Below are 25725 nucleotides of genomic sequence, written 5' to 3'. Positions count from 1 at the left end.
ATACACAGAATTTTTAAAAAGAAAAGAAAAATGGCATAACATAGAAGTTCTGGAAGGCTCAAATCAAACCACACCACAGCACTCCTAACTAATATGGATTTCCTATCACCCATGCTGCATGACCTGCATTCCTCAGGGCACCTGTGTGCTTAATACAAGCTCTGGGGATGGCTGGAGAGGGTCACTCCTCAGATGCTCCTCAAGTACCTCACAGTCAGAGGGGCTGCATGTCAAGAGAGGGGGTCCTTAAGGAATGCTATTTGGTTTAACACAAGGATGGATCCAGTGGGCCTGGTCCTCCCCAGCAGGGAGCCCTGGAGGTCAAGCCCACTGTCAGTTTTCGCAAGGACAGTCAGAACAAGCAATGCCTAGTGACCCTGGGGAACTTCTAAGAAGAGAGAAAACAACCTACTAGAGCATCTTTTCAACTAAGAGGCCTGTGACATGGCTCGGCAGCTAAAGGCTCCTGCTGCCAAGACTGACAACCTGAGTTCAATCCCTGGGACTCCCAAGGTAGAAGGAGAGACCTGACTTCTGCAAGTTGTCTTCTGACCTCCACAGCACATGCTGCGACATGGGCATGCACACACTCACATCCACAGACACACAGAATGGATAAAGCAATCATAGACACCACTACTCCAATACGAGTTTAAAGTAAGTCCAAAAGCACTTGGTTTCAGCCCACTGTTAACACAATTCTCACATCTCAAGAACGGGGGCAATGGCAATTACTAGGTGGAAAAAGCACCGTGGTGTCAGCTTCGTCTTGATCTGAGGATTGCTTACCTGGCTTGTGCAGAGACCTGGATCGCGATGGTATTCATGATCAAGGGCACAAACTCAGCAACGACGCTGTGGATGTTCAGTTTGTACAGCTGGAAGGGAAACAGTGGAGTTCAGGGCTTTCACAGTCGTCTACCACAGAATGATCTGGCACACCACAGAGACAGCGGGATGTCCACGAGCATGTGGGCTTCATGTACATCTTACTCACTGAAGGAAATCAGACAGGAACTTTCACATGAAAGGGGTACACATACCTGGTACATTAGTACAACGATGATGGGCAGTTCAGCCAGGACTTTCAGTGAAAGTGATCCTCGTGGAATGATGGAATGCTGTGAGATGTAGAGAGGAGAGGGAACATCAGCTCTGTGGCACCTACAAGTCTAGCCAGTCCCACTAGGGGACACTGAGCAGACACCCTGACACACCCTTGCAAGTGTCTGTGGAGGGCCCAAACTAAGTACATACAACTGTTACTTCACAGAAGGCAAAATCTTGCGGGGAAATCCAAACAGATTCAAATCACCTAAGAAATCTGGGGGGTTGGGTATTTCTGTGAGGGTAGGAAGCCTGGTTTGGAGACAAGGTCTCCCTCCATACTCTTGGCTGACCTCAAACTTACAGTGATCCTCCTGCCTCTGCATCCTAAACGCTGGGATTGTGAGCAAGCAACACCAGGCCCAGCTGTCTGGTTTTTGAAAGAGTCTCACTGTGTAACCCAGGCTGGCCTTGACTGAATTTACTACTTAGCAAGGTGAACTTGTAACTCATCGCCATCCTCCTGCCTCAGTCATGTACCACCACATTCAGTCTGTTTTTGAGACAGAGTTTCGTAATGTAGACTAGGCTGGCCTCAAACTCACAGATTCCTCTACCTCTGCCTCCCAAGAGCCAGCAATAAAGGTGTGTGCCATCCAGCCCAGCAACACACCCAGCTCTTTAAGCCACTATCTGACTTAAACAAACAAGAAAAACTTCAAGAGTCCAATTTAGCCTACAGGTTTTAACAATATTTATATGCAGAAAAAATGCTTATAGTAAATCCAGGAGAGCTGAATGAGCTTACTAAGGACTCTTAAAACAAGAAGAAGGGCAGCTGCATGCACACTACCAGCGAGCAATGGACTGAGCTTTGCTTAAAATTCAGTTTGGTTCTCCTCAGCACAAGCTGAGGCCTTGTCTCAGCACAAGCACAGCGCTAAAATGCCTCCTTTAGGCTGTCACATGTAGCCCAGGCTGGCATCCAACTCGCTATGCAGCTGAGAAGGGCCTTCAACTGAGCCCACATCTCCCTAGTGCTAGGATTATAAACATGCACCAACATGCTCAGTTGACCCAGTGCTGAGGACAGAGCCCGGGGCCTTCCTGCATGTGGGCAAGCATTCTTCCAATAGACACAGGCCCCTAGCCCCAGCACAACATTCTTAACTCAGCCCCAAAAATGAGTCACAGCAAAAGGTCACCACATCTCTCCTACGTGACCGACGACACTCACATTACCTCTGCAAAGCCTGAGACACAGATTTCCAGATAAAAACAGGAAAAACAAGGTTGAGGGGAAGGTTCACCGAGTTTTAGAGTCAGGAAACCAGAGTGGGGCTGGGGCCCATCCAGGTCCTCTGGCCCAGGGGACTTCAATTTTACCTATAGCTTTAAAGGACTTCTAACAGAGCAGAATTTCTCGGCCCCCATGCCTAGCCTGCTGCTCTTGCCAGCAAGAGACCCCAGGTTTCCTCGGTGCTGGGTGCCCAAGGTGGCAGGACCTCCTTGTGCCTCCAGGTTTAAGGAAAGAGAAAAGAGAAAACCAAATGGTCTAAGTTATCTCATTTCCCCCTCTACCCAATAGAGAAGTCATGGGTTTGGAGAGAGAACACAGCTGTCAGCAGGAAGGGAGGAACACCCACCGTCCTGGTCTCGCTGTCCTCCCGCTCGGGATTGACCTTCACGGCAATTGTCGTGATCATACCAACCATTTCTGGTGGAGGCACTGTGTTCTCAGGGATCCCCTGAGGATTCTCAAAGTAGCGGTTCTACACAGAAAGAAGACAAAAATGGCAAACAGTGTGTCATGTGGTGTTTAGTATTCCCCATCCTAAAACCAGAAACCCCACCTCAGTCACTTCTTCAAACTAAAACACTCCAAACTCTCTTTGGGACAGGTGGTAAATAAATGAATATATGCAATAAAGTCAAACTTTAACAAAAACATACCACTACTTTTGGAAGCTCCTTGTAAATTTGTTTCACAAAATCCAAAAAGTGATGAATCTAAAACAAAACAAAACAACAAACACTTCATTTTAAGAACATACTTACAGGGCCAGTGCAGGCTTAGGAGGTAAAGGCGCTTGCTGTTCAAGCCCGACACCTCACTGAATCCTGAAGACATGCCTGAGTTGTCCTCTGACCTCCACACATGTGCCTAGGCACACTCGCCTCCCTCACCCCACAAATATCTTTTTTAATTGACATTAAAAGGTAAGGAATTATCAAGCAAGATACAAATGGGCAATAGATATAAACAAACAAAAAACAAAAGAGGAAGAAGAAAAATAAGACCCAAAGACACTGACAGATGGAAACCAGTTTTCTCTGTCAGAAATAGCCAAGGGATGAGCGCTAAGGAACGGCCATTACATGCTCTTCAGAAAACAGTGAGTTGAGGGTTGCCTGCTCTCAGAGAGGAACCAGAATGGATTCTCAGCATCCATGTATCTGGCGGCTCACAGCTGCCTACTGTAACTCCAGTTCTGGGAGATCCAGCACCCTTTTCTGATCTCAGACGGCAACCACATACATGATAAACATCCATCAAGGCACACACATATTTTAAAAATAAAATTAATAAATACACATGTTTGAGATGGTGCAAGAGTAGAGACTCTTATACCACCAAGGGAATCACACCAACCAGGCTTCCCAGAACCAGCCTGGGAACACATGTGAAGCGCTAGAACTGTACTCTGACTCAGGAACCCTGCTTCTGCAAACCTAGTTAATTAAACAGCCTGATCAATAAACAAAGAATATTTGGCAATAGCCATTAAAAAAAAAAATGTGAACTGGATGGCGATGGCACTCAGGAGGCAGAGGTAGAATCTCTGTGAGTTCAAGGCCAGCCTGGTCTACAGGGCAAGTTGCAGGACAGCCAGGGCTACACAGAGAAACCCTGTCTCAAAAAAAAAAAAAATAAATAAATAAAAAATAAAAAAAAAAATGAAAAAATGGAAAAGACTTTAAATGCCCAGAATTATGATCATAAAAAGAAAATCAAGGCTAGAGAGGTGGCTCAGAGGTTCAAAGCAGTTCCTGCTCTCAAAGAACATGAGTTCAGTTCCCAGCACCCACACTGGGTGGCTTACAATCACCCATAAATCTATCTTCAATGGATGTGACACCCTCTTCTGTCCTCCATGGACACCTGCACGCACATCAATTACAGGGTAAAGAACCTGGCTCCCAAAAGCTACAGCTTGCCCAGTATTGCTCTGCTGCTGGGGCTAGAGAGCTGAGATGCAAACCCAGCTCCAACTTCAGAACTCCCCTTAATCCTTACTCAAAAGAAAATGGCTGGAACTTCCAGTCCATCACACAAGAGCTTGGGCTGACCCACCACCCTGGTCAGGTACTGCACTCTAACTACTGAGAAAATTCAGGGAGATATTTGTGCATTCACACAAAGAGAAATTATAAAGACGGCTCTAAAAAGAGGGAAAGTAGTGGAGTATGGAGCAGGAATATGCTCAAAGTGTGTTATGTACTTTATGAAAATGCCCTCATACAACTCTGCACAAGACAGGAAGGAGCAGGGAAAAGTAGAGGGATACAAAATCTCCCAACTAAGGCTCTATTTTCTACACAGTACCTGTTCAGTCAATTCAAATAAGGGAAAAGGCCAAGGAGCTCATATAAGGGAAAAGACCAGTCAGCTAAAATAAGGGTAAGGGTCAGCAAGACGGCTCAGAAGGTAAAGGTGCTTGCCACCAAGCCTAACAATCTGAATTTGATTCCTGGGACCTATATAATAGAAGGAGAGAACCAACTACCCCAAGTTGACCTCTAAATACCAAGCATGTGCCATGTCACATATGTGAACACACACACACACACATATACACACAGAGACAGAGACAGAGACAGAGAGACAGAGACAGAGACAGAGAGAAATAAATAAATAAATGTAATAACTTACTTCTTGCGTGATTGGTGGCCTGAACTGTTTGTGCAGCTCAATAATTATTCTTAGGCAAATAAGAACATTTTCTTCATTTTCAGTCTTTAAATAACAACAAAAAAATCAAGTTATATTTCTGAAGACATTTTAATTTCAAGATTAAGACAAATTGTTGATGGGCATAGTGGCGCACGCCTTTAATCCTAGTACTTGGGAGGCAGAGGCAAGCAGAGCTCTTTAAGTTTAGGGCTAGCCTGATCTACACAGTGAGTTCCAGGAAAATCAAGACTAGAAAATCAAGTAAGACCCTCTCAAAAAACAAACAACAGTCTAGGCATTTTCTACATGTTTCTCTTCCTGAATCAATCAGCTTGCATTTGATTGGCTGATAAACACAGTTCCAAGATACAGAGGTCCTAGACAGAAAGAGCCACAGTCTTGATGGACCATCTGAAGAGCATCCCAGCGTGTTAGCAGAACTCTGGGACAGGTGACCTAGCATATAGGACAGAGGTAAGTCATGCCATGAATTACTGCCTCTTCTACCCTTTTGATATAGGGTCTCATGAATGCTAGGCCTGGCCTGAACTCACTACATATCTAAGGATGACCTTGAACTCCTGAGTGCTGGGATAACAGGTGTGCTTCACCTAGCTTGGTTTGTGGTACTGAGGATGGACACCCAGGGTGTCGTGCATGCTATAAAGCACTCTATCAGCTGAGCTATATCCCCAGTCCCGAATTAACGTTGTTTTGTTTGAAACAGGGCCTTACTGTGTAGCCCTGGCTGGCTTGGAACTCACTATGTAGACCAGGCTAGCTCAAACTCACTGACAGCAGTCAGCCTCTCTCTCCCAAGTGTTGATATTAGAGGGGTGCACGACCACAAGCCTGAATTGACGCTTTAATGGTTAAATGATATCCTATCTGAAACAAATAACCAAAGTGGTTCACTACTTGGAAATACAGGTTGCACATACCTGATCCAAAATCCCAAAACCTGAACTGCTCTAAAATCCTAAACGTTTTGAGCACCAGACAAGATAACACAACTAGGAAAACTAAGCCTGACTTCACATAATGGTTTTAATCAAAACACACAGATGCTGTAACATTAATTAATAATTAATTAATAATTATGAACAATAATTATAATTAACAATATATAATTACTATAACAATAATTTTGAATTATCATCACCGAAAAGCTGACTCATTAAGTTTACATTTATAAAATATATTTATATTAAGAAAAAAATATTTCATAAAATTACCTTTGAGCTATCTATAGAAGGTGCCAATGATATTCTAACAAACTTCACATTCATGTTCAGACTGTAGCCCTAAAATACCCTATTCCAAAACTCAAAATAAAATAAAAATTCCAAACACCCATTCCCAAGTATTTGGGGTAAGGGGTGCTCAACCCATGCTGCCAAAGACCAAGAAAAACCACTCAGCTACTGAGCAACCACCATGGACTGGACCAGGTGAGGGAGTGACCAGACACATTCTACCCTGGAGGTCACCGAGCCTCAGAGATCTTATGTGGCCAGTGTGGTCAGCTATGAATGGCAGAGCTGAGATAAAAACCCCAGACTATCTCCTAAGGAAGCTTATGTTCTCAAGGCCCAAGGCACAACGGGATTCTAAACATGGCAAGACGGGAGAAAGCAAAAAGATTAACAAAAAACACTCACCTAGGAATCTCAGGTCTTTCTGTACATGGTGGCCCATGCCTTTAATCCCAACCACTTGGGAAGCAGAGACAGGCCAACCTGGTCTACTCGGCAAGTTCCCAGCAGGCCAGGGTTACATAGTGAAACCTTGTCTCAAAAAGAAGAAAGGGCAAGGGGTTGGGGATTTAGCTCAGTGGTAGAGCGCTTGCCTAGCAAGCGCAAGGCCCTGGGTTCGGTCCTCAGCTCCAAAAAAAAACAAAAAAGAAGAAGAAAGGGCAGGTGTGTTGGCATACACTTTCAATCTCAGCACTCAGGAGGCAGAGGCTGGTGAATCTCTTAATTCAAGACCAACTCGGTCTACACAGAGAGTTCCAGGTCTGCCTGGGTTACACTGTGAGACCCTCTCTTAAAAAAAAAAAAAAAAAAGGTCTTCAATTAAGTAGTCTTTCTTTCTGAATTAGACAAAAATGGGAAAAAAAGAGACACTAAGAAAAATGTCACTCATTTAATCAGATCTTTAGTGAGGCATGGACTACTACTACTATTTATCGTATGAAATGTTTTCAACATGGCTATTAGAAGAATTTGCAAAGATTACCTCTAAAAATCGAAACATCACAGACAGAACATTTTTCGTATGAGGACGAAGATGCTCATTGGTCGGGATCCTATGAAGGATTTCAAGTACTAGCTTCCGGAGTTGCTGGCAAGGAAACACACATGTAAAACAAAGGGAGTTCCAAACTCACTGTTTAACCTCACACACACATCACCAGCAAGCGCCATCTAAGAGGGACCTGACCTTAGAAACAGACCTGCAAATGGTTCCCATGTAACCCACAGGATGTGTGCAGATCATCTTCAGAAGCCCCACGACTACGTAACAAATTAACTCCGTTGTGCTTTTTACAACCTCACCAGTACTTCAAGCACAAGATACAACTGTGAGAACAGAGTAGAATGAAACCAAAGAGCAAACACAGACTCTTAAGAGGAAAGAGAACTCGGTGTCATTAGGAGCACTTCCTACTCTTGCAGAGGACAGGAGTTTATTCTCAGCACCAGTCAGGTGACTCACACCCACCTGTAACTCCAGCTCCAAAGGACCCAATGCCCACTTCTGACTTCTAAGGGACCCTGAATTCATATGTGCTCATGCACCCATACACACAGACACATAATTAATAATAAAATACTTATTTTGGGCTAGAGATTGCTCAGTGGTTAAGAACACTGGCTGTTCTTCTAGAGGACCTGGGTTCTAGTTCTAGGACACACACAGTGACTCACAACCATCTGCAACCCCAGTTCAAGGGAACGCAGTACCCTTATCTGGCCTCCACAGGCCCCAGGCATGTCTGTGGTATATAAACATACATGCAGGCAAAACACCCATACACATTTTTAAAATCCTTAAAAGAGAAAAGAAAAAGCAGAGAATACAAATAACTAAAATGAGGGTTCCTCCACACTCATTTCCTGTTTTTACGAGTCCATGCTACACTAAGCCTCCAAGAACCTGCACAGCAGCTCAGAACTAGGAGGCCAGTCACATAAGCTCTCAGAACTGGTACAACCTAAAAATGGTCCAGGTATCAACAAACCTCACCAGCATTACAGCAACTGTTATCAAATTCTTTAAGAAATAAAAGCTGATAGGCAGAAAACAATGGCATAGTGAGTCCACTTTGCTTATGTGGTTAGAGGTACTGGGAGGTGAAGCTCAACTAGAGAATTAATTTTTTTTTTAATTGTTCATATATATGTGCAGGTACTCCAGGAGGCCAGAGATATCAGGTCTGGCTGGCTCTAGAGTTACAGGCAGTTTTGAGCCATCTTGCCTGGGTGCTAGGAACCAAACTCTGGCCCTCTGCAAGAGTAGTACACAGACTCTTAATCACCGAGTCAGCCCTCCAGCCAAACTTAATTGGTTGATTTATTTATTATAAGTGGGCACATGTAGAGGCTAGAGGAAAACCTTCAGGAGTTAACTTCCTCCCTTCTTCACGTGAGTCTCACCAGACTGAACTCAGGTCCTCAGGCTTGGTGGCCAGCACCTTTGCCTGCTGAGCGAGCTCACCAGCCTTCTTTTGTGCCCAACTGAACTAATCCAACACACCATCCCTAGTTGGCAGATGCAAATAACTGAACCTGCAGAAAAGAGGATAAAGCCCAGGAGACAGTGGTCCTGAGCGGTTACCCTGCTGACAAAACCTTTTCATTCTTCGGTGACTCATGCATTCTTTGATTTGATTATGTCGTTTTGATTCATTTTTGCATCTGATCCTCAGTGTGCCATTTTTCTTTCCCTGCTATTGTGAACAGATTACCTGGGCTGGCTTCTCCTGAAGAAACTGGACTTCTCCATCTTGAAGAAATGTAAGAAATCGAGGGATGATATGTTCCAGAAATGTAGAATACTGAGGAGATGACGTGACATTCTAGTTGGCAGTTAAAAAAAGAAAAGCATAGTAAGTTACGTGTTTATTTTCATTTTAAATTTATATAACAATCTCAAAAAAACCTACAAAGTTTTCTGTTTGTTTTTGTTTTTAAATTTATGCTTGCACCTATACGAGTTTTTATGTGCACCACATGCACCCAAGTTCCCAAGGAGGCCACAAGAAGGCACTGGGTCCCTGGAACTGGAGTTAGAAGCCACTGTAAGCGGAACCAAAGCCAGGTCCTCTGCAAAGGCTGTAAACACTCTTAACCATGGAGACATCTAAGCATTTCTAGACCTGACAGTAATTCCCAATGCTTTCAGATGCTTCTGAGATAACATCATGTTAAAGAAATTCAGATCTGAAATCTAATAAAGAGAATTAAGCACTAAAATTTACTGTTAAAATTGGGTATGGTAGGGTAGTGGAGATGGCCCACAAGTTAAGCTTTTGGTCTTTTTCTTCTTCTGGTAACTAAGTTTGGTTCCCAGCACCCATGGCAGGTAGATAACATCTGCCTGTAACTCCAACTTGAGGGGATTCAACATCCTCTTCTGGACTCACAGGTATCCACATACACATACACATGATACACAAAAAGACACAAACACACACACACACACACACACATGTGGACATGCCAAGTTAAATACACAATTCAATGGCAGAGCATTTGCCTAGCAGGCCTGAGGTTCTGGGTTCGATTCCCAGCATATACAACTGCTTGCATTCCTCCCATGTTCACCACAACACAATTCATAAGAGTCAAGAAATCAGAGCAAAGGAGTGTCCACTAAATAATGATTGGTTCAAGAAAATGTGGTATATAAATACAACCATTAAAAAAATGTGATCCTGTCCTGTCCTTTGGGAAAAAGTAGACAGCTCACACGATTACTACATTAAATGAAATGAGCCACACATAAAAGTAAGTTCTAAGCCTCACTCATGAGGACTCTTAAAGGCTGACCTCATACAAATTGAGCAAAAAAAAAAAAAGGTATCTGGGCTGGGGAGAATACAGAAGGGAGACAGGGAAGCTGGCCAGGGGGAGCAACAAGTTCTGGTCTACAGGGTGGGTGACTGTCAGTAGCAACATTGTGTACCTCCAAAGAGCTAAGTCTTTAATTCAAGCACTGGAGAAGCAGAGGCAGGTGGATTCTATGAGTTTGAGGCCAGCCTGATCTACAAAGTGAGTTCCAGGGCAGTCAGGGATACATATAGTTCTGTCTCAAAAAAAAAAAAAAAAAAAAAAAAGGCAAATGATAATAATAAAAATAAAAAATCTAGAAGGATTCTGAATATTTTCTCCATAAAGAGAGAGTGTTTTGAGAAGACATGTTTCACCTGACCTAAACACTGTACAATGTGCACAAGGGTCAAAATACAACCTGGCACACCATTCTATATATACATCATTTTATAAGGCATTTAGGGTTGGCAAGATGGTACAGTGGGTTGAGGACCTTTTCAAGACACAAGATGAGCCAAGTTCAATCCCCAGGACCCACGTGATACAAAAGAACATTCCTGTAAATTATCTTCTGACTTCCACATGCAAACTCCAGGTACACACATAAATGTAATTTGAACAAAAGTAATTAAGTAAATAAATAAATAAATTTGAACAAAGAAAAAAAATGCCAATGCTCTGGAAAATACTGAATATTCAAGGCTGACCTTCAAAGCCAGTCAGCAAAGTATAGTGCTGCATGCCTGTAACCTAGCACAAGGATGAGGCAGGAGGACCATGGGTTAGAGGCTACTCTTTGCTACCAAGCCAGACACTGTATCAAGGGGAAAGGGGGATCATTTAGGTCTTCACTTAGAAGAAACACTCATACACATCCAACAAATTATCTTTTTAAAACACTAACGTATTAGCCATGAAGGGTGGTAAAACCCTTTAATCCCAGCACTGGAGAGGCAGAGGCAAGCAGATCTCTTGAGTTTCAGGCCAGTCCCCTCCATACTGAGTTATAGACCAGTTAGGGCTACAGAAAGAGATACTATCTCAAAAAGGATAAGACTTTTAAAGCAGCCATTATAAAGTCAATAGGTACTACATAACGATGAACCACACATGACAGTGGTCCTGTAAAATCCTAAAGGAGCCAAAAAAAGTCCTATCTATCACCTGGTGGTGTCACAGGCATCACAGCATCAAGGGCAATGCACGTTTTTGTGGCAGGGGGATGTCAACAAGTCCGCACTGCCTCTCAGATAAAAGCATAGCACATGACATTATGAGCAGCGCGCTTAAAGTCAAAGAGCAAACCACCTTGTTACGGTCTCTATATTAACTCCACCATGCTTTTTTAGCTTCTTTTCCTTTTAAAGACATACTGGATGTGAGATTCATTACCACACATGATTTGGTGGGGTGTGAATAATGGAAGCCCTCAGAAATGCAGCGCCTGCCATTTGTCCAGGCAACTACCATGGATACATCTGAGCCAACAGCTATGGGACAAGCCACTGTATCTTCAAGTTCACCTGCATTAAACATGGTGAAGGCCTACTTCTTTGAGGTATGGGTCTTCTGTTGGTCAGAGAACTGAAGCTTGACTCTACAGAAGGCCTCATTCAAATGTTCCTTGTTTTGCAGTTTGGTGCAGATGAACCTGGCCAGCATGAACTCTGGCCACTGTGCCCTGGGGCTTCCCAAAGGCATATCTTCATCTTCCTGGAGCCAAGGCTGAAACTGGAGATATATGACATCTGCAAGAAAATTGCCTTGAAAGCCCCTCAGGGCAACCCAGAGCACCAGGCTGCCTGAACTCCCAAGGAGGTGGCTGTGTGCAATCCTCACACTCCATGTCCCCTCCAGGAAAGGAATTTGGGTCTGCTCAACTGGCTACAGACTTTTTCCATTTTTGGAGACAGAGTCTCATGACGTTGCCCTACTGGGATAAATGGGCACATACCACAGGCACATATCAAATAGTGACCACATACATCATTATTTGAACGTATGAATCTTTCAATGCCACTGTCAACAGTCTGCGGTGTCACACACTGGCAGCAGCCACACATATTCTGTGTTCCCCACATTTTGATCATATTAAGAGGCAGCAGGCTGGAGAGACAGTTCAGCAGATCGAGGCACTAGCCACTGAGCAGCACCACACAGTAAGAGAGCCAGTTCCTTCAAGCCGTCCTCTAGTCTCTACACATGTGCCACGGCACACAGCCTGTGCATACACTTGCACACGCACACACGGGTACAAGTGTAATTTTTTTAAGAGGCTAATGTTGCCTAACTGACCTATCCCATCTGTCTGTGTAAGGGGACTCGATGATGCCCAAATAACAAAACTGCCAATTCCCAAAATGTATCCCAGTCATTAAATGCCTGGCTGTTCAAAAAGTGAAACTAAGCCGGCAGTGGCGCACGCCTTTAATCCCAGCACTCGGGAGGCAGAGCCAGGCGGATCTCTGTGAGTTCGAGGCCAGCCTGGGCTACCAAGTGAGTTCCAGGAAAGGCGCAAAGCTACACAGAGAAACCCTGTCTCGAAAAACCAAAAAATAAAATAAAAAAATAAAAAATAAATAAAAATAAAAATGCCACAGCATAGCAACCAAAACAGAGCCAACATTCCTGAACACAACACTGAGACTGCCACCAGGAAGGTGAGCAATATTCTGCACAAAGTTTCAAATTCCTGTTTTGAAATACCATCAGTTGCACCGATTCTATGGGGCATGGGAAATGGCTCAGAGGGTAAAGACGCTTATTGCCAAGCCTAAGGAAGAACCCATGCTGTAGAAGGCAAGTTGTTCTCTGAGCTCTACATGCAACTCATGGCATGTATGTGCCCAAACACATAGACACACAAAATAAGTAAATGTTTAGGGAGAAAAAAAAGACTTCTTTCCAAACACTTTCACACTATATCCCAGGCTGGCACTGAGTTGTACACACAGCCCAGGCTGGCGCTGAGCTGTACTGTACACACAGCCCAGGCTGGCGCTGAGCTGTACACATAGCCCAGGCTGGCATTGAATAATTACTGCCAATTTTCCTGCTTCAGCTTTCCCACTGCTGGAGTTACAGGGGTATGCTATCACAGGCTAGCCTTTGTTATCAGTGACCTCTGAGTCAGTAACAATAAAAGGATCTGACAGGGCTGGAGAGATGGCTCAGCAGTGGAAGTGCTTGCCACATGAGCCTGAAGCCCCAAGTTCAATACCCAGAGCCTAGGTAATGGTGAAGACGGGAGGAGAAACCATTCCCAAAGTGGTGCTCTGACCTTCACGTGCACGCTGCAGCGCTTCTGTACCCCCTCCCACCACAAGAAGTAACAATGACAAAACAGAACTTTTAGAAAGACTGACAAAAGAGCTGGCAAGATGACTCGGCGGGCCAAGGGTCACCCAAATCGGCAAGCCTGACAACCTGAGTTTGATACCCAGAACCCACATAAAGGAAGGAGAGAACCACTCCACATAAACACTGTGGTAGCATGTGCACCCCCACACCCCACACACATCTTAAACACAACAATAATAATAAATAACACATTTAAAAAAAATATTTATGTGAAAATAGGAGAAAGCACAGAAAACAAAGAAAACTGCAGGGCCATCAAAATGGCCTGAGGTCAGTCCCTAGGCCCACATGATGGAAGAAAGAACAGAGTCCCTTAGACTGTCCTGTGACCAGCATGTAGCACCATGGCATGTACAGGCAAATACACAGACACGAAATAAGTGTAATTAAAAAAAAAAAAGCAAAGCATAAAAGTCATACCTCAAAGTTTTCACTAACTTCCTGCATCATTTTCAACTTGGTTTCATCGGCTGTAAATGGCAAAAAAAACAAAACAAAACAAAACCAAAAAAATGATCAGGTCATTGAAACTGCCTTAAGGAGGCTTTAAAAAAAAAAAATCACTGGATTGAAGAGAAGCAATCAGATCTTATCAGTTTGACTGTCACAGCCTGGAAGATGGCACATGGCTAGGTCCCTACCATCAGTCACACACACCCATCCTCACAGACTCACGTGTGCATGCACAGACAAGGATACACACACACACACACACAGGCACGCGCACACACACTCGTGCCTCTTTGGGGCTCCAGCATTATTGCTCATCACTTTGCTTCTCCACAAGGTAGAAAGGGGGAGACCAAGGACAAGCATTAAGGTTGCTATTTATCCCCACGTGTCAAAAAGAATCACTCACGTGTGTTGACATCCGTGAGCGCTGCCACGAACTGAAGGTATTTCTTCATCAGAGTGGTTTGGTCAACCACCGTGGCCCCCTGGGTTGCAACAAATGCCATCTTTCTTCTGAGTCTGTTTCTTTCTCAAAACTAAAATACCAAGCCCATGGGTTCACCCAGTCTGTGAAAAGAAACATCCAATTAGCAGCTTTCAAGGGCACAGGCGTATATAACCTGTGAAAGATTTTACCCAAGTACCTTCTAAAATTCCATTCATTTATTTATTCTCTGGGGGAGACCCCTGTGCCTCCACAGGTGTGTCAGAGGAATTGCACTTCCAGGGAATCGAACTCAGGTCATCAGGGGTTGTGCTAGAAATTTTTACCTGCTGAGCCATTTCACTTCCCCTCCCCTAAATGATTCTGCAGTAATCCAGATTATAATACAGTTCTCTACAGGTTGTTTCTGATTGTTTTGGACATACTGTGTCAATATAAAGTTTACCCAAATCCATTGTTTAAACATTGTTTTTTAACATGAACGGTTTTCTTTCCCATTATATAGCCTTCTCTCCCCAAGCCAGCAGCTGGCAAATATTTTGTATATACAGCTGTAGAGAATAGAGGGAGAGCTAGGGCTGGGGCTCAGGGAGATAGATAGGGTTTGCCTAACATGTTTATGAAGCCCTAGGTTTGACCCCCAGCAATACATAAAGCAGAGTTTGTAATACCAACACTTGAGAGGCCCAGAGAGGAGCCTGGGATACACGAGACACTATCTCCAAGTGTGTGTGTGTGGGGGGGGGGGGGGGGGGGTAAGCCAGAGAGCTAGACAGTAAATTGTTTTTGTTTTGTTTTGTTTTTCGAGACAAGGTTTCTCTGTTTAGTTTTGGTGCCTAGCTTGCTCTGTAGACCAGGCTGGTCTTGAACTCACAGAGATACGCCTGCCTCTGCCTCCCAAGCACTGGGATTAAAGGTGTGCACCACCACCGCCCGGCTTAATATTTTGTAGCTATGCAATGAGCCAGTTCTTCCGTATTCAGGAAGGAGTTACAAATGTATAGATGAATGACAACAGCTGTGTCCAATAAAACTATTCGTGAATGCTGAAGTGTGAATTCCATATGATTTGGGCTCATCATGAAACACTTTTCATCTTCAACACCTCTTCCAAGCCACTTTTTAAAAATATAAAAAACAGCTGGACATGGTGGCAAATGCTTTTAATTCCAGCACTCAGGAGACGGGCCAGCCTGGTCTACATAGTGAGTTGCAAGCTAGCCAGGACTACATGATGAGACCCTGTCTCAAAAGAAAAAACACACACTGTGGTAGAGAGCCCTTGTCCTGGGTTTTATCGGCAACACTGTGTAAATTATTAAGTAAACAAGTAAGCCATTTCCCTAAGCATTACCTCCAAGACTGTGAAGTGCCCAGAAAGCTGTGGCTTTTATCTACAGCTGAGGCACAAAACACACTCAAAGAATGCGTCTTCTTCTTCTTACTATATTTACTTATTGGGGTTGAGGGAGGCGTGTGCAGCACAGAGACAACTTGTGGAAGGCCCTTCCTTCTGTCCACCATGAGGGTCTCAGGGATCGAACTCAGGTCATCCGGCTTGGCTGCAAACACTGAACCATCTCATTGGCCCCAAAGGATGCTTTAAGGGCACCTCACTGAGTTGGAAACAGGCTGCCGACCCCTAGCTCATAATGTAAAGGTGCCTGCTGCCAAGCCTGGAGAACTGACTTCATACCTGTGCCTCCACAGGCTGGAAGGATTGACTCCCACGGCCGTCCTTTAACTTCCACATACATACCCAACACACATGCACATGAATGTTAAAAATAAGTAAGAATAGCTGAGCGTGGTGGAGTACACCTTTAATCCTAGCACTCAGAGAGTTCCAGAACAGCAAGGCCTACATGATATCATAGACCCTGTTTGTAGGGAGAAAGTGAAAAACTAGGAATACTGTCAGCCTTGCTACCGTGATTTGGCTAAAACTCTTGCCTTTCCCTATCACAGTCTGTCCTCCAAACTCGCTGGAGGGCCCTCACACCCAAGGCCTGCTAACTAGACTCAGGGTCACAGCCTTCTCTTAAGAACAGAGAAGTCCCAGTCCTGCCCAACTTTTTATCTAACTTTCCTGCTGTGAGGTGGTGTCGTGAAACTCGGGTAGGAGGAGCTGGCTGAGGTAGGGATGGTCTTGATTCTTGATCCTTCAGCACCCACACCCCCGACAAGCCTGTGTACCACCACCCCAGGTTTAGGAGGTTCTGGGGAATAGAATCCAGGGTCTTTGGTATGCCAGGCGGGCTTTCTATCCTCTGAGCTATAATCCCAACATCTGCGCAGACTTTTGCGACACTTAATCCCCTTTTTATATGCCACTCATTAAATGTGCCATTTCCAAACCCCCACCCAGGCTTCCCAGCGGCCTGGCTTCGCTTTCCCCTGGGCCAAGACCCTGACATCAGGGGAAGACCCTATTTCGCCTGCGGACTCCGGAAGGAGGTTCTGAACTTTCCCGGAGGCTGAAGGCTCAGGCCTGGATGCCCATGATCCCACGGAGTCCCCACCCAGGTAAGGAAAAGGCAAACGGCCCCACAGTCCGCTGTCCTCCGTCGGGTCCGCCCCGCCCACGACGCTCGACTGGCTCGACACCGTGCCGCCAGGCCGCCAGGGGGCGCTGCAGCCGCCGCTACCTTCACTCTCAGCGTCTGGCCCGGAGAGCCAGGTGCCTGCGTGGAGGCCCGCAGATGCCAGGATGGCTTTAGTAGGGCGCCGCAGCCCCCGCGACTCCTCACTCAATCCCTTCCTGTCGCAAACGGCCTTCGGGTTCCCTCCTTTTGTCGCCGGTCCTTCCCGGGACTCTCAGCGACCGCCCCCCCAAGCAGGCCGCTGAGCTACGGCGAGCGCCGAGGGCCAATCCCCGCGGCCGCTAGCGCTGCGCGTCCCGCTGTCTGCTCCAGCGCAGCCGGGCACCGCGGAGGACTAAACACTGCAGTGGGGCAGATCCAGCCAAATAGAGCTCCCGTGGGGGGGGCTTAAGGATCTCGGTCCTGCCGGGACGGCCTTCTCCGCCCCTCTATGGAGCCGTCGCGCTGCACCGACCTCTCCCCCACACCTGAGACACGCACATCCGCGCGTGCATCTCCCGGGGTCGTTCGCCCGCCTGCCCCGCGCTTACCGGGACTTGCCAGCTAGCCTCCCGTCTCCGGCCCCGAGTGTCCGAGAACTCTCGCTGCCGACTCCGCTGCTCCTCAGCGCTCAGTCCCGCCCCTACTTAAAGCCGCGGCGTCCGCCCACCGAGAACTAAGCCTAGGTGCACCGCCCCCAAGTGGGTGCGGCCTGGGCGGGCGGCCGGGCAGGGAGGGGCGTTTGCCGCCTGGGTGGGCGAGCTGTCCTTTTAAATCGTCGCCTTAGGGTGACCTCGCTGCGGAACACCCAGGCCTGGGGGGCTGTGGGCTGCTGCAGCTTCAAGATTCGTGATCTCTGAGTCCCTGACCTCGCAGGGGCCAGGCTGAAAGGTGATGGACACCCAAAATACCTATCCAGTTGGTCCGCAGTTAGACTGAGTGTGTGTGTGGCCTTTAGGGCTGGACTTCCCTTCCCTGAGGTGTCTTTTTTTTCCTCTTCCTGCAATGCGGGGTGTTGAACTTAGGGCCTCACATACACTAGGCCGAAGCTCTACTACTGATCTATATTCTCAGCCGCTTGAGAATCTTCGTAGTTCGTGCAAGCGGGAAGAGGCAAGGAAGGCTGTTGGGAATGTTGCAGATAGATTGATACCCACCCTGTTAGCTTGTTCTGCAGCTAGGCCACCCCGAGACAACCGTAATGGTCCTGCTTGTAGCTGATGTCCTCCATCCAAGACAAAATTAGAACTAGACAGGCCTCAAGCCAGACCAAAGCAATAAAGAAACATAGTGGAGGAAAGGGGAAAATGAATCATGTGATATCCAGATGAGGCGGCAGAAGCTGATGAAGAGGCCTTGCTTTACAAGGGACAAGAACTATCAATTCTCCACTACTGAGTGGGTTCTGTGACAGCCACTGACAGTGGAGAGAGCTCGGTAGCCATAGTTACCGAGGGTTTTTTTTTTTTCTTTTTTCTTTTTTTTTTTTTTTTTTTTTTTTTGGTTTTTCGAGACAAGGTTTCTCTGTGTAGTTTTGGTGCCTGTCCTGGAGCTTGCGCTGTAAACCAGGCTGGCCTCGAACTCACAGAGATCCGCCTGGCTCTGCCTCCCGAGTGCTGGGATTAAAGGCCCGTTTAATGTTTTGATGAACCACTACCTCCAGGCTCCTTGTATTTACATCCTGCAACTTCCTGTGCCTACTCTGAAACCTGAACCACCAGGGTCTTTGTGTTCTGATCCTAAATTGATACATTTTCGCACTTGGTAATCAACAGAGCCTGCTGTGCCTGCAAAAAATAACCCCGGGGTTAAGACGGCTTTTTGAAAACATGCTCCAGCATTTGTCTATTGTTGCCACAAAAAAACTAGCTGTAGCCGAACCCCTGGCAAGGTGGGAAATTGTTTCTAATGACATCCACACACAGACACACACACACACACACACACACACACATACACACACACTGCAGGAAATTGTCTGTTTACAAATAAAGTCTATGCCATGACAACTTCCAAAACTTACAGGTCCAAAGTTTAAGAGGGGCTTAAAACAGGGATCATCAAATCAGTGCCCTGGGAGTTGTTTTGTATCATTTCGAAGACAGAAAAAAACCAGGTAGGAGTCGGTGAGATTGCTGAGTAGATTGCTCACAGAGTTGTAGCTCAGAAGGTACAATGCTTATCCAGCACATAGGAAGCTCTGGGTTTCATTCTAAACTTGCTCTTGCCTGTCATCTCAATGCTTTGTAGGTGAAGTGTTGCAAGGCAGTTACTTCCCTCAGGGCACATCATGTTTATCCCGTTGCTGCCTTGGAGTAGAAAATGCTGGAAGAAAGAGCTCAGAACCTGAGTTTGAGTTAGAACTCTGGAACCGTGTGAAGGAAGGAGAGAACTGATACCACAAAGTTGTCCTCTGACTTTCACAAGGGTGCCCTCACATGCTCACACATACAGGCATCATGTATACACACAGTAATAATAAACAAATAAATAACATTCATTTACGTAAGAAAAACATAGCGGACATGGTGGTACACACTCTTAATCCCAGCTCTTGGGAGACAGAGGACAATCTCTGTGAATTTGAGGCGAGCCTGGTCTACCTAGTGAGAGCCTGTCAAGAAAGGAAGGGAGGGAGATAGGGAGGGAGGGAGGAAGGGAGGAAGGAAGAAAGATGGTCCTCTTATGGGACTCCTAACAGTGGGAACAGGGGCTGTCTCTGACTCTTTTTAATGGCTTCTATGACCCTACTCCTCATACTGGGTCACCTTGCCCAGCCTTAATACATAAGGTGATTAGTCTTACTGCAACTTGATATGCTATGTTTTATTGATACTCATGGGAGACTTGCTCTTTCCTGGGTAGAGACAGAAAAGGATGGGTGGGGGTGGGAGTGAGGGACAGAGTGGAGAGGATGGGGTGGGGGGGAGGCTGCAGCTGGGATGTAAAATAAATAGATGAATTTTTTTAAAAAAAAGGAAAAACAGGCCGAGCGGCGGTGGTGCCCGCCTTTAATCCCAGCACTCGGGAGGCAGAGCCAGGCGGATCTCTGTGAGTTCGAGGCCAGCCTGGGCTACCAAGTGAGTTCCAGGAGAGGCGCAAAGCTACACAGAGAAACCCTGTCTCGAAAAACCATAATAATAATAATAATAATAATAATAATAAATAAAAAAAGGAAAAACAAAGCAAATCTATCTTCGATAAATTCCAGCTTAATTGCACATCACACACCTATAATTGGTTTTAGCTCTAACACTGGCAAAACCTCCTCTCTTCCGTAATGGTACAGTTTTACCAAGGCAATCTCGCCTTGTTAGGGTTTTGCTTGTTTGTCTTCTGCATTCCAGGTTAGGGACAGGGTCAACATCATCCCTATTAGGTAAATTAAATCAAGCCTCTCCTCTGCTTAAGACCTACAAAGACTTTGCAGTCCATCAAGGTGTTCTGGGCCTGCCTGCCTGCCTGCCTGCCACACAACCCTGGCAGATCACCTTTCAGCGACTGGGGTCTTGCTGTGCTTGATGTCCACTGTTCCTCTCTTAGGTCCTTTGAAGTTCAGCTGCCGGTCTGGAATGTTCTTCCCTCAGAGGCACTGCATCTTGCTCAACTGAAACATCACCGATTGGACTCAGGAGGCAGGATGGCTGTCTAGCACGTAGGCAGCCCTGGATTTCATCCCAAACTTGCTCTTGCCTGTCATCTCAATACTTTGTAGGTGAAATGCTGCAGGGCAGTTACTTCCCTCTAGGCATAATATGTTTACCCCATTGCTGCCTTGGAGTAGAAACTACAGAGACCAGTAGCCGTGTCAATCAGAAAGGGACAAGGAGACCTAGCCAGGTTTATGGTAATGTGAATGCAGCTGTTGACACTCCTCAGTAGAAACAGGAGTGGGAGGGCCACAGACCCTCTCTCCTGTACCCCCCCAACGGCAAGTGATCTTGGGATCTATGTTTTTGATTATATAGAAAGTGAAAGGTTGGCCAGGTGGGGGTGGCAGCACACACCTTTAATTCCAGCACTTGGGAGACAGAGGCAGGAGGATCTCTGTGAGTTTGAGGCCAGCCTGGTCTACAGAGCAAGTTCCAAGACAGCCAGGGCTACATAGGAAAACCCCCATCTTGGAAAAATAAAACAAACAACAAACAAAGAGTAGAAAGTTGACTGACCGAGGGATTCCATGATGCAGCTTCCATGAGGTCATCACACATAATGGGGGTGGGACATTGCAGTGATGCCGTTGTTTGGGGTCACCCACACTCCTGTGAACAATCCCTCACCTTGCTCTGTAAATAAACCCAATAAAGTCATTGGTTCACCACGCTGGGACTTAGGTGGGATTGTAGCAGAGGACTCAGGTTCGATTCCCAACACCCACATGGCAGCTTACAACTGTCTGTAACTCCAGTTCCAGGGCTCCAATGCCTTCTTCTGTCCTCCGTGGGCACTAGGCACACAAGTGATACCCAGGAATATATGAGGGCAGAATGCTTGTATATATAAAAATAAAATAAATCACAGAACACTGAAAAAAGGTTAACGCGACATAAAGGCAGGAGGCTCAGAGGTGACGCGATGCAGACTGCAACGGGTGTTTCGTCGCCCAGGTTTTCATCACTATAACAAATACCCGCGATAACCAACTGCAGAGATGGCACAGTGGTTAGGGCCGTTTGCTGCTCTTGCAGAGGTCCTGAATTCAGTCCCCAACATTCACGTTTGAGCTGAGTGGCTTACAAATGACTGTTGAACTCCAGCCTGAGAGGATCTGACATCCTCTTTTGGTCTCTTCAGGCACCCGCCCTGATATGCACATACACACAGGTGCCGTATCAGTGCAGATGTCAGCGGAGGCCAGGAAAGGTGTTGGATCTCTTGGAGCTGGAGTTGCTACCGGGTGTGAGCCACTCAACATGGGTGTTGGTAACCAAACTCAGGTCCTCTAGAAGAGCTGTAAGAACTCTTCACTGCTGAGTCATCTCTGCAGCATTACACTCTCCCCTTCCCAGTTTAGAGAGTATCCAGTATGTGGCCTTCAATTCTCAATCCTTCTGCCTCAGCTTCCTCAGTGCTAGACATGCCACCACATCCAGTGTGAGCCTGACCTTTTGAAAACGACTAAGACACCATGCTCCCTTCTCTGCTTGGGTACCTCATTCACAGGCCTTGGGTTTATAGGTTGAGGCTGAACCATGAGTTGTGGTCCCCCTCCCCATGATGAAGTTTCCACTGAATCATTATTCCAGTGGTTTGTCCTCTCAAGATCTCTGGTCGGTTTCAACAGGGTGACTAGGTGTCCTGGGGTCTGACAGGTCGAACTGCCCTAGCAGAGTGGAGATGCAGGTCTGGAGCCATGATAAATGAAACAAACCCAGCATTCTAAATTCCATTTGACCCCTCCAACTTACCGTAGGATTTAGAGCCGTACCATCCACCCACTGGTCCTCATTTCCTTCTAAGGTAACATTTCCAGTGGAGGACAGTGTGTGGTAGTGTCATTTGTGGGAAGAAAAAGACACAGCTCCACAATGCCATCCTCGGGAGCCTGATGAGTACCCCTAGGTTTTTAGGGACCAAGACTTGGGGTAAACCAGAATTTGTGGCTTCTATGCTAAAAAGAATTTCAATATCAGCCAGTTTGTGATTGTCGAGAGCAAGAAGGTAGATACGAGTAGTTTCAGTACAATAAAAGTTATATTTTATTATTCTAAGTCTATCTCCCCAAGGCTGCTCACCTGTGTGTCATATCTTAGCTGAATGTCAGGTCCAGTCTCTAACACAACTCTCTGGTTCGAGGGTGAGGATTCTGGGAGAGACTCTCTAGCCACAGGGCAGATCAAAGTGACATCTCTCCAGATATGCAGAGCAGAGCATTTTTCTTGGTCTCTGCTTATAGACTGTCTAGTGGGCGTCATGGAGTCTAGGACTGTGTCTGGCTGTCTGGAGTGAGTGATGTCACTGGGTTCCAGTTATCAGATGCAGCTGTGGGTCTAGTGGAGCTCCTGACTAAGCTGTTTCTTTCTTTCTTTCTTTTCTTTTCTTTTTTTTTTTTTTTTTTTTTTGAGCTGAGGATTGAACTCAGGGCCTTGCGCTTGCCTCTACCACTGAGCTAAATTCCCAACCCGACTAAGCTGGTTTTACATGTCTAAAAGCCATTTTTTTTTTTTTTTTTTTTTACTGTACTCATTACAATGATGAAGTAGAGTCAGAGGTTTTTTTTTTTGCTTTTAATTTTTTTGAGACAGAATCTTACTATGTATCCCTGGTTGTCCTGGAACTCACCCTGTAGACCAAGCTAGCCTTGAACTCAGAGGTCTGCCTGCCTCTGTGTCCCGAGTGGAGGGCTGGGATTGAAGGTGTGTGCCATAACACCCAGCTGATTAAAAAACAAACACATAAAAACATTTATTCAGAATGGTGAGCTGACAGTGCAAGATCCCATAACCTGTGGGAGTTGGTTCTCTCTACCGCGTGCATCCCAGAGACGGAATCGAGGGCGTCGGGCTCAGCCACAGGAACCTTTACCCACTGCTCTCCTTTGCTGCCCTGAGTTGGAGGTTTTGTTAAAGATCACTTTAATACAGGTTTAATCTGAAGGGTTAAGAGAAAGAGAGGTGCTTAGAAGAAAACGATACACATCTGTATGTCCGTATGTGCTTCCTAAGGAAGAAAACGATACACATCTGTATGTCCGTATGTGCTTCCTAAGGAAGAAAACGATACACATCTGTATGTCCGTATGTGCTTCCTAAGGAAGAGCCATAGAAAGAAGGATGTAAGCCAGGTGGGAATGGACTCCTCAGGGAAGAGTAAGCAATTGTCTCAGCATTAACCAAACCTACCATTTTTGTGGCTGTCGTCTCAAAAGATCAATAATAGGAGCTGGAGAAATGACTCGGGATAAAAGCACTCACTGCTTCTCCAGAGGACCTGAGTTTGGTTCCCAGCATCCATGTTAGGCTGCCTGTAACTCCTCTTTCAAGGGATCCAGTGCCCTCTTCTGGCCTCTGGGGATGCCTGCAGTCCTTGCCCATATACTCACAGAGACACAAACACACACACACACACACACACACACACACACACACACACAAAATAAAACTTAAATCTTTTTTTAGAGGTTACTAAGAAAGACACCTCCTCTATTGTCTTTTATTTGTTAAGTGAGGTAATAGGTGGGTCTGTACATGCCTAGGACGGCATTATAATCTGATAAACCAAAACCGAAAGCTACAAATGTCCAGGCAGGGTTGAATACAAGTCTTTTCCCTAAAAATGGACTTTCTAGTGAGAATCTTAGAAAACTGAAGATTTATAGTCGGGAAGGGAGAAAGGCCTTGTCTTAGGGTTTCTATAGCTGTGAAAAGACACCACAACTACAACAACTCTTATAAAGGAAAACATTTAATTGGGGCTGGATTGCAGTTTCAGAGGTTTAGTCCATTATCATCATGGTGGGAAACATGGTGACATGCAGACAGACATGGTGCTGGAGAAGGAGCTGAGAGTTCTCCATCTTGATCCACAGGCAGCAGAAGGAAACTGTGTGACACACGGGGCTTAGCTTGAGCACACGAGACCTCAAAGCCCACCGCTGCCACACTGACATACTTCCTCCAACAAGGCCATACCTAACAGTGCCACTCCCTATGGGCCTAGCATTCAAACACGTGGGGCTACGGGGGTCATTCCTATTCTAACCACCACAGACCTTAAGCAGTTGTTAGCTGTGCTGGGGTTCTTTTTAAAAATATCGCTGGGCAGTGGTGGCACATGCCTTTGGTCTCAGCACTCGGGAGGCCGAGGCAGAACTCTGTGAGTTCGAGGCCAACCTGGTCTACAGAGAGAGTTCCAGGACAGGCACCAAAGCTACACAGAGAAACCCTGTCTTGAAAAAATAAAACGGGGCTGGAGAGATGGCTCAGAGGTTAAGAGCACTGACTGCTCTTCCAGAGGTTCTGAGTTCAATTCCCAGCAACCACATGGTGGCTCACAACCATCCGTAATGAGATCTGGTGCCCTCTTCTGGCCTGCAGGTGTATATGCAGACAGAACACTGTATACATAATAAATAAATAAAAAAAAAAAAAAAAAAAGAAAAAATAAAACGAAACAAAAAAAACAAAAAAACCCTCAATTTTTTGTTGATGTGTATGCATGTGTCTGTATGAATATACACGATATATATGCGGTGTGCAGAGATTCTTGCTTCTCTCTTGGCGAGAGATTTTAACCAGGTTCTAAGATGAAAGAGCTCCTCCCCCCTTCTCACCTCACTAAGACTTTCCCTGCCTCACTATTTTGCCTTAGTAGGGATTTGAACTCTGGGGCTTCTCCCATCTGTGACTAAAAGATATTCCATTGTACCACCTTGCTAGGACCAACAGACAGAATAACCTACTCTCAAAAGGCTATCATTAGCAAAAATCAGTGGGGTGCCAATGAGAAGGATTGGCGGGCAAAGGTGCTTACTGCCCAGCCTAAGGACATGAGTTCGATCCCCTGGACCCAGGTGTAGAAGGAGTGACTCAATTCCTGCAAATTATCTTCTGACCTCCACAACACACTAGAAGGCATTTGACTATAATACATACATGTACATACACACATAGAATTAGGTAGACAGAGAAATAAATGTGAACTTTCTATTACCCAGAAGAATTAAATTAGCCGAAACAAACCACTGCTAAAATGAATGAGGTTCTGTTAGCCGTACCTATCATGGACAGTCATTATCTTCATCACAGAGGCTGCAACTAGCAGGGCCCCTCAAGATTGGGCCTATTCCCTCATAGAATGAGAAGTATGGGAAAGGTCCCTGGACGC

General features: G+C 45.8%; 1 protein-coding gene and 2 non-coding genes across 3 annotated transcripts in view; all 3 read right to left on the bottom strand.

Moving 5' to 3' along the window:
• The window catches only part of Trrap (transformation/transcription domain associated protein), a 94410-nt gene extending 76864 nt beyond the window's left edge, over positions 1 to 17546 (bottom strand). The window contains exons 1-10 of the mRNA XM_059249716.1: positions 17451 to 17546; positions 14279 to 14439; positions 13840 to 13889; positions 8973 to 9083; positions 7241 to 7345; positions 4982 to 5065; positions 3001 to 3057; positions 2694 to 2819; positions 1044 to 1121; positions 790 to 878 (exon numbers count right to left, since the gene is read on the bottom strand). Of these exons, the coding sequence (XP_059105699.1) occupies positions 790 to 878; positions 1044 to 1121; positions 2694 to 2819; positions 3001 to 3057; positions 4982 to 5065; positions 7241 to 7345; positions 8973 to 9083; positions 13840 to 13889; positions 14279 to 14378 (800 nt within the window). The 5' untranslated portion in view covers positions 14379 to 14439; positions 17451 to 17546. The remainder of the gene's footprint in view (positions 1 to 789; positions 879 to 1043; positions 1122 to 2693; positions 2820 to 3000; positions 3058 to 4981; positions 5066 to 7240; positions 7346 to 8972; positions 9084 to 13839; positions 13890 to 14278; positions 14440 to 17450) is intronic.
• Positions 11817 to 11949, bottom strand: LOC131898712 (small nucleolar RNA SNORA70). Its single transcript, XR_009376014.1, has one exon. It is a non-coding gene; the product is annotated as a small nucleolar RNA SNORA70 (small nucleolar RNA).
• Positions 13995 to 14201, bottom strand: LOC131898721 (small nucleolar RNA ZL1). Its single transcript, XR_009376023.1, has one exon. It is a non-coding gene; the product is annotated as a small nucleolar RNA ZL1 (small nucleolar RNA).
• Positions 17547 to 25725: the final 8179 nt, after the last annotated feature.

The sequence above is a fragment of the Peromyscus eremicus genome, chromosome 23 (assembly GCF_949786415.1).
Source record: "Peromyscus eremicus chromosome 23, PerEre_H2_v1, whole genome shotgun sequence".
Taxonomy (NCBI): Eukaryota; Metazoa; Chordata; class Mammalia; order Rodentia; family Cricetidae; genus Peromyscus; species Peromyscus eremicus.
This window is presented reverse-complemented; position numbering and strand designations above follow the sequence as displayed.